At 34.8% G+C, this 19,754-nt stretch overlaps 1 protein-coding gene across 1 annotated transcript in view; it reads right to left on the bottom strand.

Annotated features, from left to right (window-relative positions):
* The window catches only part of AP3B1 (adaptor related protein complex 3 beta 1 subunit), a 169,033-nt gene that overhangs the window by 46,469 nt on the left and 102,810 nt on the right, over positions 1 to 19,754 (bottom strand). The window contains exons 18-22 of the mRNA XM_009280300.2: positions 19,428 to 19,539; positions 17,872 to 18,028; positions 14,951 to 15,125; positions 7,290 to 7,362; positions 6,337 to 6,443 (exon numbers count right to left, since the gene is read on the bottom strand). Of these exons, the coding sequence (XP_009278575.1) occupies positions 6,337 to 6,443; positions 7,290 to 7,362; positions 14,951 to 15,125; positions 17,872 to 18,028; positions 19,428 to 19,539 (624 nt within the window). The remainder of the gene's footprint in view (positions 1 to 6,336; positions 6,444 to 7,289; positions 7,363 to 14,950; positions 15,126 to 17,871; positions 18,029 to 19,427; positions 19,540 to 19,754) is intronic.

The raw sequence follows: 19,754 nt of genomic DNA on the forward strand, positions 1-19,754 counted from the left end.
TAAATAAAAGACCCAATCTGGAGAATATCTAGTACTAAACCACACAGTAATCAACTAAATCAATGAGATGATACATGGTAATAATATAATATACTTCTCATAGTATACCTGGGCATACTATTATTTGGGCCAGTGTCTTGTACCAGAAACTTGTTTCTGACTCAGAAGAAAGATCATGTTTGAACTTCCAAGTTAAATTCTCTGATTTATTTAAAAGAAACAGGGTTGAAGGTTCTTAATTCTTAAGTGTAGAGCTTGTTAAGTATTAATGCATTTAATAAACATAAGATGGGTATTTTTAAGGCTTGAACACTAATAAACATCACAAATATTGATAAATGGATGTCTAATTAAAGAATAAAGGTGAAATGACACTTTAAAAAATAGTGTCATCGTAGGGGGTTTTTTTTCAAGCTATCATTTTTAAAAGTTTGTGGAAGCAATTTCGGAAAGGACATTATAACTTTCAAATATTTCATTTAACACATATACCGTGTTACCAATTTAAGAACTCCCTCTTATTCAGCAAATTTCTATAAACACAGAAAAATAAAATTAATGCAGAAGGTCTTTGTTTCATTCCTTCTCCTGTCTTGGCAATAGTTAATATCCGCTGAGCAGCAACTACATTCATTTGAGATCTCCAAGTGCTTTGCCAAGGTGAGTAAGCATCATTATCCCCATTTTTCACATGGAAAACTAAAAGATTAAGTTACTCCCTCCAGATCACACAGCAAGTAGTAAGCCAAAAATAGAACTCATTTTCCGTATGTAACACCCAGTTCTCTATCTACTGGACCACGCCACCTTCCCACAAGCATCAGTCACACCTAATCAGCTGCTTAGCTGAATTTTGGGTGGCACTAAAAGAAAGTTGCTCTTTAACTCTTGAATTTAAGATTATGCCTTTTCACTTGCATCATAGGTACAAACTTTCCCAGGCATCCTACTAACATATGATATTTGTAAAAAGTGGTTTCAATTAAGCCTTATGCTAGGTACAAATCTTGTAGAGCACAGAGTAGGGGAAAATGGAGACAAGGCAGACACTTTAAACTGTTCCACATGGAAAAAGCACCATCTTAAACGAAGCTGGAGAGAAAACTACGCAGAACTCCAAAAACATCTCTGCTCAATGTGCAAGTGTGGTCAACAATGCAAACAAATTATAAGCACACACAGGGATAGAATACATGTAGATTATCTTGTGGCATACTTCCCCCTTCACCTCCCCCCCCCAAACCTTCCCAGTTTCAATCTTTACATAGAAAGGTGGGCTTCAGAAGAAGTATAATGACAACATTTAACGCATAGGAAAAAGCCCTCCTGAGATGAAACAACAAAAGGTAAGACATTTCTTATAGGAAGGCAAAAAACAAGAGGGCAAATGGTAAACTATAAAAAATAATAAAATTATATCAAGGATACCATAAGCCTGTTATCCTAACACAAGACCACAAAAACATCTGATAAAAGAGAAGATGTGGCTAACATTGAAAACCGATTTAAAAGAAACATCTTTTGTCTGAGTAAAAAATTTTAGAAGCATCCTAAGAGGGACTGGATGTATTTACAGAAATACAAAACTAGTTACTTAAACAATGGTAGTTGATCAAAATCTCCCTGAGAACATGGGGCAGAGGAGTACCACGAATCTAGTCAAACCATCGTATGCAGTCTGCTGCTATCACAACTGATTGCACTACGTCTCTTTCATGACATTAACAAGTTAATGTTTCTTCTGATACAGCCATTCCTGAGGTAAGAACTCAGACCAGAGCTTATATGAATGATAAATGTATCTATTTATAAATAATTACTGCTAATAAAGCTCTGAAAAAATAAAACTCATGAAGTTGAGTGCATGCCAAAAACTATTTGGAAGAACTACTATTAATTTCTCTACTGTAGGATTTTGCAAATTTTAAAGCACCTCATGCTAACTTTTCCTTCAAGCTGCATACCAGACTAGAGCCATGATATAATCCATTATTGCAATCCTTGTGTTCCCGGTACTTCTAAGAAGAGATCCTTCACACAGGAAAAGAATATACTTCAGAGTCAGTCTTAACACAAATCAGAAACAGCCTAAATGGACAAAACAACCTAAATGATAAGAAAGTTTTCCCCTGTAAAGACTACCTCAACAGCTTAGAAATTAAAATACCATTTAAGGTGTCCTCCTATTCTGAAAATATCTCTAGTTGAATATTGAGGGAATTCATGTTTACTATTTCTCAAGGAATTCTGCAAGTGTGCTCAATTTGAAATTAAATGTATTTATCACCTGGTTTGACAGGTCTGTAGCTCGACCTTGACTTTTGTCAAAAGCTATTATTTCTGCTCTATGCATCACCACTCTGAAGAAGTTCTCAAAGTGGATCTCAGTCAAAAGTTCTGTAGAAGACATGAGACAGAAAACAAGATGATTTACTCTTCCCTTCCTAAACAGTTTCTGTGGAATTCCGAGTATTAGGAAACAATAAAAACATATAATTGGTAATAACTACTATCAAGAGAATACACTGAGCATGCCAAATAAAACCTTAGTAAGTGAAGTGGTACCAGTTCTACAATTATATCATAATTCCATATGCACAGTAATTAATGGCAACACTAAATTGTTGCATCAAATATTTTTATAAGTACCTCCTCACTACAAAAAGAGTTTTCCCCTCTTTCGCTATGTGCTTTTATCATGAACTTCTCTTATTCACCCTTGACTTTTTCCCCAAATTATCCTCTATTTGGGGCAGGGGAAACAATCTTCTCCCCTCAAATCCTACTCAACTCAGCCCATACTTCAACACACTTTTTGCCCCATCCAACTGCTGCTACTGTCAGAGCTCATATCCTGCTGTCAATTCTCCCTTGCACTAACACTGTTCTGAATCATAAAAAAATTCTTGCTTCCAAAGCAGTATTTCCTTCTCACTAATTTTATTTTTAAAAGTATGTGTCATTTTTAGCAGTTAATTATCATATGCAGCATACTCAGGGCTCTACAGATTTAGGAGACCAGTTGCTTGTACCTTTTTACCATCTAAAATCCTAATGAGAAAAGAACAGGTGGTTTAGCTTTTTTCCTCATCGGGGTAGGAACAGATGATCACTCCCCTCTTCAGCTTCTCTCCTACACCATAGCTCTCCTCTTCCTCCTCTCACCATTCCTGCTCAAAATATTATTCCCTGCAGCAGGTTATAACCCTCCCTCTCCTTATGTCATTCATAAGTTTTGCTTTCAATTCTCTCTTCTCTCACTTTATAACTCCCCTTTAGGGGACAACACCCATTTCCAGTGTTTTCAGATAACTGCTTTACACCACAGCTCACAGCTTTCTCTTGCCTTCTATTTTTCATTGGCACCGCATTTTCAAGCGTCTTTCAAGTCTGTAAATGTATCCATCTAAAACTCGATCAACTCCAAATGCAGAGCTTCCCCAAGCACTTAGGTCTGACTTCTCTTGCATGCACACCCCGAAAAGCCCCATAGTAGCCTCTGGTGACCTCAGTTACCTGGTTTGGTTGAGCCACCTGAAGATGGACTACATGTACCAGGGCAGAAGCATGCACAAGGATTTACTATGTTTTGAATCCAGTCAGAAGAAAGTTATCCATAAGTTACCAGAGAATTTTGTTTTTCCTGGAACAAACTATAATATGCAAGTGTGCATTTATATGAGGGGGAAATGTGCTATATGTAAACATGAACCATAAAAACAAATGAGCCCCAGGACAAAGCACCAGGTTGTGCACTGTAGTTTCTATTCAAGGATATTTTGGTTTTGTAGGTTTAAAGAGACCCATACCATTACTGTAAAACCATTCTTGTATTTATGCTTTCTATAATGTTCAGCAGATATGAATTTGAAGTTATAAGTTTTCTAAAAGCTGTATCCAATTACAGTGCTGAATGATTTGAATAATAGACTGCCTGACATATTCCAAGATAAGTGGCTGCTACATTTCTTTGATATTAGGGTCATATACTGTACTTATCTATTTTTACTCCATGCTCTCCATTGCCTAGTAATAAATTAATTTCTCACTGTTAGTTTGGCATGTGCCCTACAGTTAAATTCATTTTCTCTCCCATTGAAGGAAGAAAAAGTTTTCTGAAGTATGACAACTATCCTCCTTATTTTTAGAATTAGTCATCACAGATTAAATTCAAAATACTATTTTAAGAGGGAAATTCCCACATAAAGTCTTAAAAGCTGTTTTTATATTTTCATTTTTAGAAAATTAACTGATGGTGCCGAACAACATTTGACAATAGTTATTTAACTACTTGCATGCAAGACTTTTTACAATATATGGACATAATTTGAAAGAACAGTTTTTAACCTTAGCGTTTAATTTTTGTTGCTTCCTGGTGCACAAAACTCAGCAAAGGACCTCATATACACCTGCAATTATTACCAAAGGCAATAAGAGTTGAGCTTAGATCTGAAAAAAGAATACAGCCCAAAACATGTAATCACTATCCAGGCTGCAACAATTAGTTCTCATGTGATTCCGGTTGTTTCCAGAGCAGGGAGTATGAGGAAATGTTCTAGCTTATTTGCTGATTACCTGTTTTACCACAAACTCAGCAGTACCAAGAGGCATTTTGCAGAATCAACCTTTCCTGAAGAACTTCTTCCGCTGTTTAGCCTACACCTTCTAGCTCCTTCTAACACCTCTATTTCATTGCAGCTACCTTCTGAAGAATGGGGAGAAGCAATTTAGCAAACGAATAGCAGCAATCATGAGAAAAGCAAGCATGAATGTGGGATTGGAATATGTGTTTGTGACTGTAGATGATGAAAGGACTAAAGACATCGGCAAACAGGGTGTTCTCAACCATTGACATTACTGATTGCTATCTTTAACTTACCCTCAAAGATGATAATTCTGAAGTAAAACAAAGACACCAGAGTCATTCTTAAGCTAACCCAGAGCCAGGAAAACAGATGATTGCCTGTGTTTTGAGCTGTCAAAGCCATAAAGGATTGCAAAGAAGCAATTGTGGGATTGAAATCACAGGAATAACAACACAGTTGTAGTTAAACTCAGGCTTGCCACCTAATGCTGCATACTGCACTGCAAAATAACATGGAAGAGAATTTCTGGCATTTTCAGACTGTGTAACAGGTGAACGACTACACATCAGGTAAAGCGACTGCATGTCCACAGATTGTTACTGTTCTGCTTGAAATTTAAATTGCATCACAATTTTCTTAGATAAGGCTAATATCCAATGCATTATCTGAAAGTCTACCTTTTCAACACCAGATTTTAAAGCCTGTAAACATGAAACTGAATCATCAGCTAAGATCTTTTATTTCTTGAGTCAAATCATTCATGCACCTTCTTTATGTAAGAACTATTTGATTTTGAAAATGTATCGCTCCCAAAACCAGCACAAAGTACTTTACCAGCAATTATTAAAGTTGCAGTGTAGGTTCTATATACCAGCCACATTAGTAAAAAAGCTAGGCTAAAAAATGCCTGTGCCCCTGGTATTTTTTCTGGTCATTCCCATCCACTTTCAAAAGGATAAGTATCCTATGTTGTACTGCTGCAATTCCTTATTAAATTGCAAATTTACATTGGACACATAACATGACTAAAAAAAAACCAACCAAAAAAGAACAACACAAACACTATCCTTTCCCCCAACAAAGGAATGCCCTCTACCTCCATGACTTTGCTAACCTTAATTATACCTATAGTTTTGAGATTCCCTAATGGAAAGTGCTACAAAGCAGAAAGCACTAACAGAATGAATCATGACACTTACTGATACACCACTGATTGTAAATCTATACCCTTTTTATTTGCACCCAGGGGCTATGCTTCGTGCACTCATGAAAAATTACTTCCAAGTAGCAAAATGTCATAATTGGAAGCATGTATGGTAAACAAACAGGCTGAGGATTAACAGCTATGTGATTTTCTTGTAGTTTATTTTTGACAGCGTAGCAACCAGATGATTTGAAAGATTTGTATAGTTTGGATACTTAATTTGTGAATTAAAGTTTCCCTGAGGCAGAGAAAAAGACACACTGAAAGAGAAGGTTAAAACCCCTTGAAGGCATCCTTCTCAGACACGCGATATTCACTTTTCTCCATTCTCAGACACGCAATATTCATACTCTTCTCCATGTTTCAGAATATAATTATTACAGATCAAAAAAAGCTGCCAGACTTGCACGTAAACCAGAATTTCATACAAGAACTTTTTAGGTGAAAGTACTTTAAAAAAATCACTTTAATGACTGCCTCAAAAACACGTGAAATGCTTAAATTGAGACACACCCACACCCCCCCCACTTTTTAAAGCCTACTTACATCAATGACTGATGAGTTCGACAGACTTAATCCCTCTAGGTCTGCTGTTAAACTTGGGGACAAAACAGTTGCTGTAGGAACTGCCACAGAAGTCGTCACAGGACAGACTAGAAGTAAAAAGGCAATTGATACTTAACTTTAAAAAAATTTAAAATACTGGGAAGGACAATGAGCTATTTTCATTATGTGTAAAAAGGTTTTACGTCTTAATCTAATTATTTTATCCTTGTATATATGTTTCTTAATAGCAGAAGATTATTTTTTTCAGACATATAGCCCCAATACTCAAAATAAACAATGAAAATATAAATAAAACTGATGTATGTATAGACCATATGTTATTGACATCAAAAATATTTTGTCCCATGTTTTCCTCTACTTTATCCTTCAGTCTGATCCATACTATGCAGTACATTTTCATTTACAAGTTATGTGCAAAGTATGCATTAATGCAATTCTAATGTGTTGCACCTATAGAAGTAAACTTAAAGAATGGCACTACAAAGCATAGCAAAAAAACAGAGCCAGCTCTACCCTACCCTTCCAAGATTACATTTTAATCTGTTCTTCAAAATTGTGATTTTTACTATCTTATTATAGTACCACAATTGGTTCATAGGTTGCACAGATGTTGTACAAGTAACATCCATTGGCACCTGAGAAAATAAGCCCACTTTAACAGAAAACAAGTCCAGACATACAAAAATTCTCAAAATAAATGTTTTACATACCAATACATTCTAAATTTTGAAACTATTTCTCAGTTCTAAACTAAAATCACATATGGTAATAATTATGCTTAAAAATAAGTTGATAGTCTAAGCAATTTTTTTTTGTCAGGAAGCTGGTACGATAAATGAATAGAATCAATGTTTCAGACATTTAAAATTCATTGAATTAACTGAATTTAATTTATGCCATGGGAAAAATGAGGCTTTAATCAAGATACTTACAATCATCTAAATCTAAGAGAAACACGTCTTGTTTATTTGAAGCTTTTCTACCTTGTACTGGTTTTTCTTCTTTCTGTCAAAATACATGAATATTTCATCTTTTACCATATCAGCAAAAGACAAGTCTTTAATACTTTTAGAAAGCAAAGTGTATTTTCTCTGCTGTAAAAGAAAAGTGTATCCATTTTCAGGGCTCGGCATTCAGAGAATTCACCTAGTGAGAGAGATTTCTTTGTACACGTAAACTGAACCTAAACTCCACATTTGAGTTACATTTACTCCTCTGACACCCATGTTTTTGTTTAATATTAATAATAGTTGTTACTCAAAGGAAACTTTTGGTGACAGATCAGACACTTCTGTTGAGACCATTAAAATAGAGATAGAAGCATTTTTTTTGAAGACAAAAGACTTGGGCACTAACATTTCTGTTCCCATACGAAAAACAGGACAAAATCCATTCAAAAAGAAAGTAGTGTTATTTGCACTTATCTAGGAGTATGGAATCCTGTCCCATCATCTACTGGGATTTTACTTAATTACTGGACAAATAACAAAAAGTTGATTTTTGTCACCAAAAAATTTTCAATTTTAAGCCTTAAGATGCGTTCTAATAATAAGGATTGGCAGTACTTTAAGTGGAGTAGAGCAGCAATAGAGTAATCTCAGTGACTTGGCAAACAGAATATTTCAACAAAATTTGTTTCAATACAGCTAAATAAAAAGTTCTAAACAAATCTAGTAAGAGTGAGTGTTGGTCATACCTACAGGACACGTCTAGACAGTGATGATTCAGGACAGAATTTAGTGTGTCACAGCTCAATATGGACTCCCAATAGGGTGGTTTAGTAAAAAGGGTTGATCTTTGGATGTAGCCAGAACCTGGACACGTTACCCGCTGGATGCTCATCAGTTTGTCATCATGCTACTTCTACCCACTCTTAAGCATCCTTCGTCTGAATTGGCTGAAGAACTCCTTCTGCCTTTGCTCTCTCTGGTTCACTACTGGACAGAAGGCTGTGTCATTCTTTCAGAGAATTTGTCAACTGCCTTTAGACCTTAAGACATTGCCCACTACCCCAGGTATTGCAAGTAACTTAAACGTAGTCTTTCCAGGAGTCACATTTCTGTCAACCTTCTAGTTTACCAGTTTCCTTTTCAACAGCACGTGACAGCCAAATGCAAATACATATATTATTCTTTTACCTTTTCTAATAAATGAACAGGTCTAAATGAATCAGCAAAACTCTGTATGCCCAGCCGGGCCTTCATTTCTTGAGCATTACTTGCAAGCTGTCAGTCTCTTCAAGCACTCAGGATACAAATTCCTACAGGAGCTTGGAGTCCTCTCAGAAACTCAGCAGCTAGAATCACTTTCTTTGACTATCACCACAGAATAAAATGAGTCCTCTTTTCTAAAGGTGCATTCCCTTTCTTCTAGTCTCTCAGCCTCATGGTCAGTTGCAAACTAACAATAATGCAGAGTCTATTTTTTTTTCCAACTTTGGGAGAAATTCCATGGTTCCCTCCGAAGAACATGGAAGAAACTTGCTAATGTTCTTGCTATTTGAAGCCATTGATGTTAATGACTATCAGGCTCGAACTGAGCCAGAATGACATTGCTCATCATTTTCTTCCAATAAACCCATGGCTCAAAGACAGATGTGCTTTAGATATTCTGGAAGGAGAAGAATCTTGTGGACAGAGAAGAATGGAAGCCACTATTTTTAAAATTATTTTTAAATCAACGTACTTCAATGGTCCTTATCACTATGGTATTTGAGTGTTCTACTATTGCTGATTTATCTGAAAGACAAAACTCCTCTGGACAAAGGAAATACTACAACATATCTTTAAAATGGTGCTAATGTTACTCCATTCCTTATATGCCTTGTCCAGAATTAGTGAGGGACTCTGCTTCAGAACCCGTTCTCTTGAGCTCCATTCTGGTCACAACTACCAGACTTCATTTTTCTCTTCCAGTGTGATTACTGGCAAGTCATTAAGCTTCTTTTGGCTATTTTTTTTTTAAATCTGTGAATTAAGGATAAATAGTATACTTCATAAGCTACAGGTTTTACTTATATCACTCATGTCTATGAAGTGTCAGAGAAACAATTTCATGACAATTCTTTTAATGAATTCCAAGTCTTTTTATAGCATCATCTGGTGAATATTTAGCCCTGAATCAGGGGTTTAGCTGTTATCTGCAGCACTTTTACTATAAACTATGTATCACAACATTTTTGCTAAACTACAAACTCTTCAGACACTGGAACATACTAAAAGAGAACATGATTAAATAAAATGCAAATAAATTAAAAAAAAAAAACTCAATTTCTGAACTCTTTCACTCCCTACTCCCACTTATCCATAAGATACAGTTCTATCTTCAACTATGATTAAGGTTCAAAGGTTATTTTTAGCTGGAGTTCTAGATTTCCTAATTATTCCAGTAGAGGTGGGATTTTTCCATTCCCTTTTATTATGCAGCCAATTAAAAATCTACAAAAAGTGGCTCACCCACATGAGAGTCTATAGCACAAGGATGAGAATTTTGAATATGCTTCAGTTCTGCCAATGGCAGCATTGTTAGGTCAAGATGTTTAAAAAAAATTAGGAGTCAGAGCCAAGAAATCGTCTTACTGTTAATCTGTTTACTAAAGACAAATAAGATAGGACATTCTATGTCACAAATAACACCAATATTTATTTTGCCATTCTAAAGTAGTTACTAGGTACGTACCACAAAGCTTGATGTGTAATCTTATAAGATAAAATGCATTTCCACACTGATATTATTTTGAATCTACTATGGAATTCATGTTTAAAAAAGGGGAAAAATCCTTCAAGAGAATTTATTTCTTATCCTTCAAAATAAAATAAAATGGACCTAAGATAAGGCACAAGTACAGAATCATTACATCAAGGTAATGCATGGTAAGAAAAACTTCCACTGCATACTTTATCAGAATACTGTACTTAAATACATCAGTTTACTGTAAAACAAAAAACAAACACCCAAAAACCCCCACAACCACAAACAAAAAACCAAAACACAACCCTACCATCTGGGAAATGTAAAATCAGAAGCAAACTAAATAAAAATAAAGCTAATGTTAAAGTATGATCCCATCTTATTTTCTACTTCAATCAAGTGTGCCAAGCCTAAGTAAATACTCAGCTACTTATATGTGCAAGTATGCATGCTACATATACACATAAACATACAAATATTTTCATATTTGTATGTATATTTATGTATATGGGTATATATACTTATTGTGTGCAATTCTGTACAAAACACCAAAGAAATATATTTACATGGGTCTTGCCTATTACAAACATGATTATTTTTTAATTTTGTTTTTCCAAGAAAAGAAAATTGATTGGCTTTCTAGGAATAATAAATAGCCAATGACTGCAACAAACACTACCAACAGATATTTCTACTGAATGAAAAGAGCTTTGCATTCCAAATCAAGACATTAAAAAGGCTCTGACATGTCTGGCATTTCTCTGTAACATAATTTTTCATCTTTTTTCTTAAAACTAAGTCTACAGCGTAACCCAAACAGTTTCGTACCAAGAGAGCCCACTATGGGAAAAGCAGAATCCTAAACAAAGAAGTTAAGCTATATTCCATCAAACAGTTCTCCATTTGCAATTCATCTTGGTAATACAGATAGAACCTGGTAAATGCATATAGGACTTGAAGCAGGAGATTTCTCTTGCTCAATGCATAATTCATGTGCTCCGCCTGCAAAGTGTGTAAAATGAGAATTTCACACCGCAGCATGAGCCATGGAGCTGCAGAGAAAAGGCAGATGAAATCATATTTTGCTGTGCGAATTTTATTTCTTATCCTCCCAATATTTATACAAAACCATCATTGACAATCCAAATGCATTGACAGATCACCCACTGTTTCCATTGTGTTAGCACTTGAAAAGAGATCAGGCAGAAAGATAGACAATTTGTTTTTGTATATTTTTTAAATAGTGGATCAGGTTTTTAACAGCTGAGTGACTGTATTATACTTGTATAAGGAGGTCAACAGTAGCTGATTTTAAAATCCCACTGTAGAGACACCTACTTACACATGCATCATCCTCAAATCTGCATTTTAGCTCTACAGTATTTATGCTTACAGTATAATATGTACCTGAACACCTCAAACTATCCATATTTCAAAATGATATAAAACACTGCAGTACAGGAGAGTGACTTTTCTATTCACTGCAGCTCAATTACAGTGAACACCACAGCTTTTTCAAAATGATTCTTCAAGAGAAAAAATATGAAAGCATTAGTAATATATTCAGGAAAAATAATGTGAAGTTTTTGTAACCTATTCTAATGCTAGCTAATGCATGGATGTATGCACAAATTAAGCTCCCATGTGAGTGTAATCGAACCTTTTTTATTATGAAAATTCTGCTGAATGTGGCAATGGTACCCAACAAAATATATAGAATGATAAACACCACCCAAAACATCAGCTATGTAACATAGTTCATAATGTATGAGAAACTATAAAAATAGAGCCTACTAACTACTCCTCTTATTCATATGTATTTCAGAAAATCTTCTCAATTTTATTTAAAAGGAAAGGAAATCCTAATGAATCATCTCCCCATATACACCAACCAAATTAAGAATACCCTGTAGCAGAATAATATAAGCAATGGCTTTTCCAATTTAAAAAAAAAAATCTATCAGAATAAAAACATGCATTTCTGAGAGCCTGACTGAAACCGTTTGCTTCCTGGGTGGCCTGAACAGAAGTCAGGTAGGAAGCAGAAAAATTCCACAATTTTCTCGGAAATAAACTAAACATTGGTGGTTCTTGTAAAATGTACCTCGACACAAGGGCTCTATACAAGGCTTTATGTATAATGTTCTTTGAAGTTTGTTAACAATTGCTTTTCTTTTCAGCTTGGAAGGGCTTATCCAGGTTATCATCAGTTAGCTCCACCTATCATCACAGGGCTCAAAACAGGTCGGTCTCTCAAAAAAAAAGTCTATTAAACTAGTTAGCATAACAATCACCTTTGACACAAAATACCTCTGATTCTCCCCCCCACCCCCTCATCCAATTACGCTTCTGAATATAACCAAGTATCAGAAACACCTCAAGTATAAACGCAGGCATCCAGCACGGCTTAAATGGAAACTAACTTCATGGTCCTAGAGGTTAATATAGTACACTGAAACAGTCCTCTATGTTCAAGAGCATTACATTAACCTCCCCCCTGCCCCCTTCATATATGACCATTGCTGTATACAGGCCATCAGCCATAGCTTGTTGCCCTTATATTAAATGTGCTAATTTCTTAGTGAAAAAGAATTTAAGGAACATAGATATTTAGCTTTTGCATAGTGAGCTATATGCTATCTTTTCTTTTCAATAATCTCCTTGCTTCTTTTCTTGCTGACATGCATATAAACCCATTGCTATTTGTTTTAGTATTTTTTGTGATGTTTAAAAGCTTTGCAATTTTTCAGTTCTACCCTTTGACTCTGATCAAGTCTTCTGTCAATTGCTTATAAATGCTTTTTGTTCCTAACACATTTCTTTTTAGGAGCTTCTTAATCAAGTAAGACTTCAGGACTACTGCAACGTTCTTTCTCTTCTCTTAAAATTCAAGGGCTTGACAATTTTCCATTGACTTCAACAAAACAATCCCAAGCTTCTTGGACATTCCGGTTCTCGTATTATTCAGTGTATTTGACTTCACACATTCTCGACTGCTGTTTTAAAATAGAAAAAGCTTCTTTATGCTAGTAGTCCTCACATATCCTGCGAAAGAACCAGAACAGTTTAGATAACTGTAGTAAAAGAAATGATGAACAATGGTGCTGATATCCTGAGAAAAATGGACAAATGCAGCAGAGAGAAGACACTATTGTTTGAATATGGTTTTGCAGTGGCTGCTCAGAACTAAGTAGGTCAGAGTACCTATTACTTTCTGGTGAAAAAATACTGTGCTAATATGAGAAGTGGCCAACTGTTAGAATTAATTCATGTTCCATCTAGCGTCAAAGGAGTTTATTCTGAGAGGATTTAGGTTACAATTGTTGTGCCACCATTTTTTGGTAAGATCCACTTTGGCTTCTCTACTAGAAAAAAGTCTGACATAGGTGCATTACCCAGTGTGGTATTTGGGCAGGAAACAATGATCAAACCATGGAAACAAACCTCTATTTCTCAAATGCTAGTCTCACTTCATCTTTTGTTCTACTTGGTAGAAGAAGGGAATAGATTAAAAGTTAAGGTTACAACTCAGAGTTCCTAGGCGGACCTATAAAGTTACAAAACAAAGACCATGTACAACATAAGTTCAAGATCTAGAGAAAAAGAGAGCCTTACCTCCTCAATTAAAGGAAATGCACATCGAAACAGCTTAATAGCATTCCCTCCTAACTGTTCAAAACATACCTGTCCACCAGCTTCTACAACTGCATCAAATGCAACAAGCGATGTCTGTTTTGACTATTCAGCAATCTATACAAGAATCCTGATCGAAATGTCTTGGCTTAATTTAAAATGCATCAGAGTATCACTTAATTTTCAAAACCACGTATCAGTATTAAAATGGAAACTTCTGAGCTATAATTCTACCCTTCAAATTTTTATAAAATATATAGAAAGAAAGGCACAGGAAATATTTGATAACAGAAAAATAAGTTTCAGAAATTCTTTTACTCTTCTACCTTAACAGATTTAGCATAAAGTTCCTAATTTATTTATTCTTTAAATGAAAGGTACGCAGAGAAGCAGAAACCAATTCATGCTATTAGCTTTAGCTCTATAATGCTAGGTTGAGTATAATGAACTTGTAACCTCTTTTTCTTCACTAAGGTAAGCAATTAAAACTTAACTGACACATGAATGGCTCTGTTGAACACTTTTGCATCTTCACACATTTCCAAATCCAATTTAAAAAAGATGTATTTGAAAGTTTGTTACTTCATTCATGTTGTAAGAAAGCTAATACAATTTGAAGTAACAGAACCCTTTATAAGCTTTATTCCTACCAAACACAGAAAGCAATAAAAAGTTGATTACTCATTAAGAATATTAATTCTACTAATCTATGAATACACCTCAAGTATAGATGCATTAACTGCACTATTCTCAATTTTAACAGGAAATTTTAAAACAAAGCTAGTGGTTCTACTAGAATGTCTTCAAACTCTTAAAAGACAATGTACTAACACTTGTTTCTTGGTTTTGCTTCCTAACAGACCCAGGTCCTGTAGTAGTTATAGTTTAAGATCTCATTTTAATATAATAATCATCCCAAATCAGGATATTATTGTTGCTAACTGCCCATGTACTATGCTTTCACCAGTTCAACAGTAATGTAAAAAAAAAATTAGGTTCTATTATTCTTCATCTATCTGGAGTAAAAATATAACAGGATTAAAACCAAAATATGCTTTTCGTTATAAAATATTCTTACTGGCTTAAACTATCAAACTACTTTGGGTTTGGTCTTTTTATGAAAGGTCAAAAACTTTTTTCAGAAATTCTGGTTTTTTAGATATCCATAAAACCACTACCCATCTCCATTCCTGCAGAAACACACACATATAGATGGTTAGATGCATCTTTTCATATTTTACAGGGTTTTTTAAAAAAAAACTTATTTTACCTTACTGCAGGTAGCACTTCTAGATTTTCCAGACCCAGAGTCACTTTTAGAGTCTGATTCTGACTTGGAGTCTGAAGAACTTTCTTCTGATGAAGTGGACTCTGTATCAGAGGAACTGGATGCGCTTCTCTTTCTGGAGATCCCCTTTGCCTTCTTTTTAATGTCCTCTGAATCACTACATATTGAAAAAGAAATTTTAAGAGACATGTAAAACCACCAAAGGAATCTGCTTAGGCAATATCCTACGTTAACATTTCAAAGTTTTATTGAATGAGTTTTAAGTCAGTATTTCTTCAAGACAAAAAAAACTCAGCCAAGTTGGCAGAAGTAGTAGCTTATTTAAGAGTACACAAAATTGTTCTATCACATTACACAATAAATCATCACATATAATGTAAACCAACAAAACAGCCAAAGAAAAATGTGAACATATTAAAAATATTATTTGCATACATCAAGCTTGTGACATTTCAGAAAGAAGTGCAGACACCTTTTATATAAAGAAACTTTCAGACTGTTCCACCTATGATTAACAGAATCTTGATGGGTTATACGATGCTTTTGCAAAGTAATATTGCTCTTAAAAAAAGGCAATGCATTGAATTTATTCCTTCATTAATTTTTCTAAATCATACCACCTTGAAATAAGGCCTATAATATCTACAAATATTTCAACCCATTAAAGAGTTTATACAGAAGAGCTATTACATTCTAACACTTCTGGTCATATTGAGTACCTTACAGCTAATGGACTTCAGAGACACTATTCTTCACACAGTAAAGTTCTGTTCACCCTGGCAATGTTGGATTATGTTGCTCTGTGCTAACAGCTACTGAATATTATTAAAATCTGCCTTGTTAGCTTCTAATAATACTGTAACTACCGATTAGTAGATTACCCTTTTGTCTTGGGGGGAGTTACTACCTAGAAATATTGCAGGAAATGAAAACTGTTTTCTAACAGTTATCATGGAGCAGATAAATTAGTATTGCATATAGAAAAAACCCCTCTCTTCTTGGATCTGCAGGCAACCATTTTATACTTCCAAATCAGGTGCTTCATACACCACCTGATTCAGCTTCCTCCCCAAGACAATAAATTGGTTACTAAAGTGCTTGAAGGGTAACAAGGTCAACAATAATTAACAAATCCAGACCACTCAACTATTAAGAGTCCCTCTGGAATCAAATTAAGTTGTTATACATTTTTTGCTTAGCTTTAGGAGCAGTACAAAAGAATGTACTATGCTGCATTACTGTTTGAGATAGCAATGTTTTTAGAAGGGAAAAATACAAAGAAGGGGAATTGAAAAATCTAACGTGACAGAATGGAAAATAGTTAGGGTAATGCCTTCCTCATCCCAAGAACTTCCCAGGACTGAGTTGCCTAAATCAAATTTAATCAAAATTATTAAAAATCAATATTAACATTTAAGCAGTGCTAATAATGTCTACCCATGAAACTGAAGTTGAAATCAACCCCCAAAATTTTAGTCAAAAGCATTTTTTTCTGACAGCAGCAAACTTGAAGCTTGCAAAGCTAAAAATGAAACAAATACACTTCACAAAAACAGTCTAATGTAGCATATCTGATTGTTAAAATCGTGGTGAAAAAATAGGTATTATCAAAATTATGTGTCAATATGACAACATTTAAAAACTTGTTTGAGGTCAATGAGCTAAACAAAAATTCACTAGCGCATACTGTTTGAAGTTTCTTCTTCATGATGTATAACATAGGTACAAAATTATCTACATTTCCTTCATTGCCATTGAACAGAAGCTGTAGTTGCATCAACAAATAAGTTATTGTGAACCCATTATATAAATGAAGCTGTTTTTCAACAATTTATCTTTAGCTTATCTTTAAAACTAGATTTGAAGATTAAAAATGTTACTTTATTGTACATCAGCCAGTTTTGATGGGTAATCATTGTTTACATTACTGCTTAAAATTTCAGATGTTATTCTAATGAAAAGAATTTACTGGTAACTAGCTTTTTAACTTTGCGATGATGAAAAGCCTGTATTAATTTAACCTACAGATTTCATTTGTTCTGAACAGGAAAAACAATATAAATCACTTTTAAAATCATTAAATCCTGACTTAAATTAATAAAGTCATAATTAGGGCATTATGCTGTGTTTGTTATGGAAGTGGCAAGGCGAGCTGCTTTAATTACTGTCTGTAATAAAAGGAGCAGAGTGCGTACTGCGCCCCAATCAGCGCTGTCAGCCACGACTGAGCTGAGCTGCAAACTCATCAAGTGAGCTGGCAGCAGACTACAGAGTAAAGGGCAATCATGTCTGCAGAGGCCACTTGCTGACAGCAGTGGAAGAAACAGATTCATACAATCCAAGGTATTAGCCCCAATTACTCAAAATTTTAATGATACTTTAATACATGATAATGCTGTTGATAATGGGCAATCTTAAAAAGCGCTAACACTTAAATATCTTATGACCGTTTCCCTTCACAGCCCTTGCCTCTAATATTTGGATCATAATCTTTTTAATATAACATTATTTAGAAAAATCAATTGTCTTAGTTACATAATGGCGAAGTGTTGAAGGACTTAATTTTAGCTCTCAGCAAAATTGCTGCAAAAGGTAATTAAGTGTTTCAAACAACTGTTTGATCACTTATTCAGCCTCCCAAGGTTACATCAATTTTCAAAAAGCCACCCAAGATTTTACTGAAGTCAGAAATTAATTCCAAACATAACAGTAGTCTGATTAATGAAAATACGAACCCAGTTCATACGCTGAATATTACCGGCATACACTGAAACAGGAGACATCACTCCTTGGCTAATACACCCCCAAAAAAGCCTAATTAAAGGCTTAGCAGACTGTTTACAGGAAGAGTGCTTTAACAGCTAGTATCACAAAAAATTGAAACCATACAAATCTATACCTACCTTTCATCAGCAGCTCTAGATGCTTTCTTTGTAGTAATTTCTTTGCTGTCTGATTCACTGTCACTTGATTCTTCACTGGAAGAGGAACTCCCACTACTCTCATCACTGCTGCCTTCCTCCTTATCTTCCTTCTCACTTTCACTGCCAGACTCGCTCTCTGAAATAAAAACAACTCTTACTTTTTTTTCCTAAATATCTTACATAATTAGTATTTTAGGAATCCAAGTTTGTTTTAAATAAAACAATGTTTTAGTATTTTAAGATCCAATTGCAAGCTTCAGCTTTATTTACTTTGTGTCAAAAGCAGGCAAGAAAATCACTTTCCCCTAACATTTACAAATTTTTTTTGGTTAAAGATCTGTATCTTCAGCCTACAGTATTACACTTTACCAAATTAGAAAGCCCAATAATAAATTAATTGCATGTGGATTCTTCAAAGTTACATAACCCTACCAGGAGTTGGAGATGACCTCAAATTCTCTAATCTATACATTCACTTAACTGCAAGATTATCTTTTCAACCAATTGCTTAATTAGATTATCTGTTCTTGAATACTGATAGTGACGATGATTGAATCACTGATTTAAACAAATTATTCATCCTCTAATTAATCATATAGTTACCAAATATTCAAATATCTGAAGTGAATATATTCTTTTCTTGCTTGAGAGATTATCAATTTCAGTGATACAATTCTTAAGCACTTCTTCTGCATATTTCCTCAGTTTAGGAATGAGAGGGAACAAGCTCCATATCCAGATTTTAAGGTGCCCCTCTTCCATTCAACTAGATGCTGATAATTCTTTTAAGTCTCTAATACTAAACATTTTCTGTGTCTAAAGTCTGGACCTGGGAGAATCACCTTCTTCACTACACTGGAACTACGTTAACATCTACTGAAATGTCTGTCTTGGGGAACTGCCTATCTGGCATTAAGTAGGAGACTGGCCAAAAGAACCTTTGCTCACTGAACTTGGAAAGGCAGCTGTCAGTTACCTTCTCCATCACACCCATTATAATAAATAGAAAATGTCGTGTAGAACTTGAGAGCTATACTATAACACAATTTACTGAATAAGCCCCGTGAAAGGCTTACACAGTTAAACAAGTTTGGCCATTTATCAACACAGCAGCACATGCTATCAAAATAGTACCTCATCAACAACGAATTCCAAAAAACATTCAAGACTTACGGTTCCCAACAACAAAGCATATAGGCACTCTTCCCGCAAAAAGTTAGGTGCCTTTAGTTTTGAGTTACCACCTCTCACTACTCTTACTAGACTCAAAACAGGATGAAAATAGCATGCCAGCTTTTTTAAATGGGAAACAAAGCAAAGTCTAACTCATTTAATAAACACACACGCCATTATCTGTAAAATCAGCAGTTACTGCACAGCTACAGTGAATGTAAAATTTTCCCCCCGATTTCCTGATTTTATACATAGCTCCGGCTTTTTTTTGAAATTTTTTCTGATTCTTTTTCAGTAGTCACCAGTTCTGAAGATACAGTTCTCCAGGCAGTGGAGATGCAAGTTGCTTTCCAAACACCTACCTGATGCACTGGTACTGGCAGACTCATCTTCCTCCTCTTCTGACTCAGAGTAGAACTTTTCAGCAGGTTTCTCTTTCTTTGTCTTACCTAGAATTCCAGTCCATTCCTTTGCCTGTAAATAAATTTCAACTTAAGTTTACTTTTACAACCAGCAATACAAAAATATACACACAACACGGCAAAGAAAAACACTCATAGTAGTAGTATTAAGCAGTTTGTAAATAAATCCTCTAAGTAAGTCAAGAGGAACTATTAAACTTCTCTTACTTTACACAATTAGGACAACTAAAAGTTTTGTACATACCTATAAAAAGTGAGATATGTCTA

The sequence above is a fragment of the Aptenodytes forsteri genome, unplaced genomic scaffold (genome assembly GCF_000699145.1).
Source record: "Aptenodytes forsteri isolate BGI_AS27 unplaced genomic scaffold, ASM69914v1 Scaffold387, whole genome shotgun sequence".
Taxonomy (NCBI): Eukaryota; Metazoa; Chordata; class Aves; order Sphenisciformes; family Spheniscidae; genus Aptenodytes; species Aptenodytes forsteri.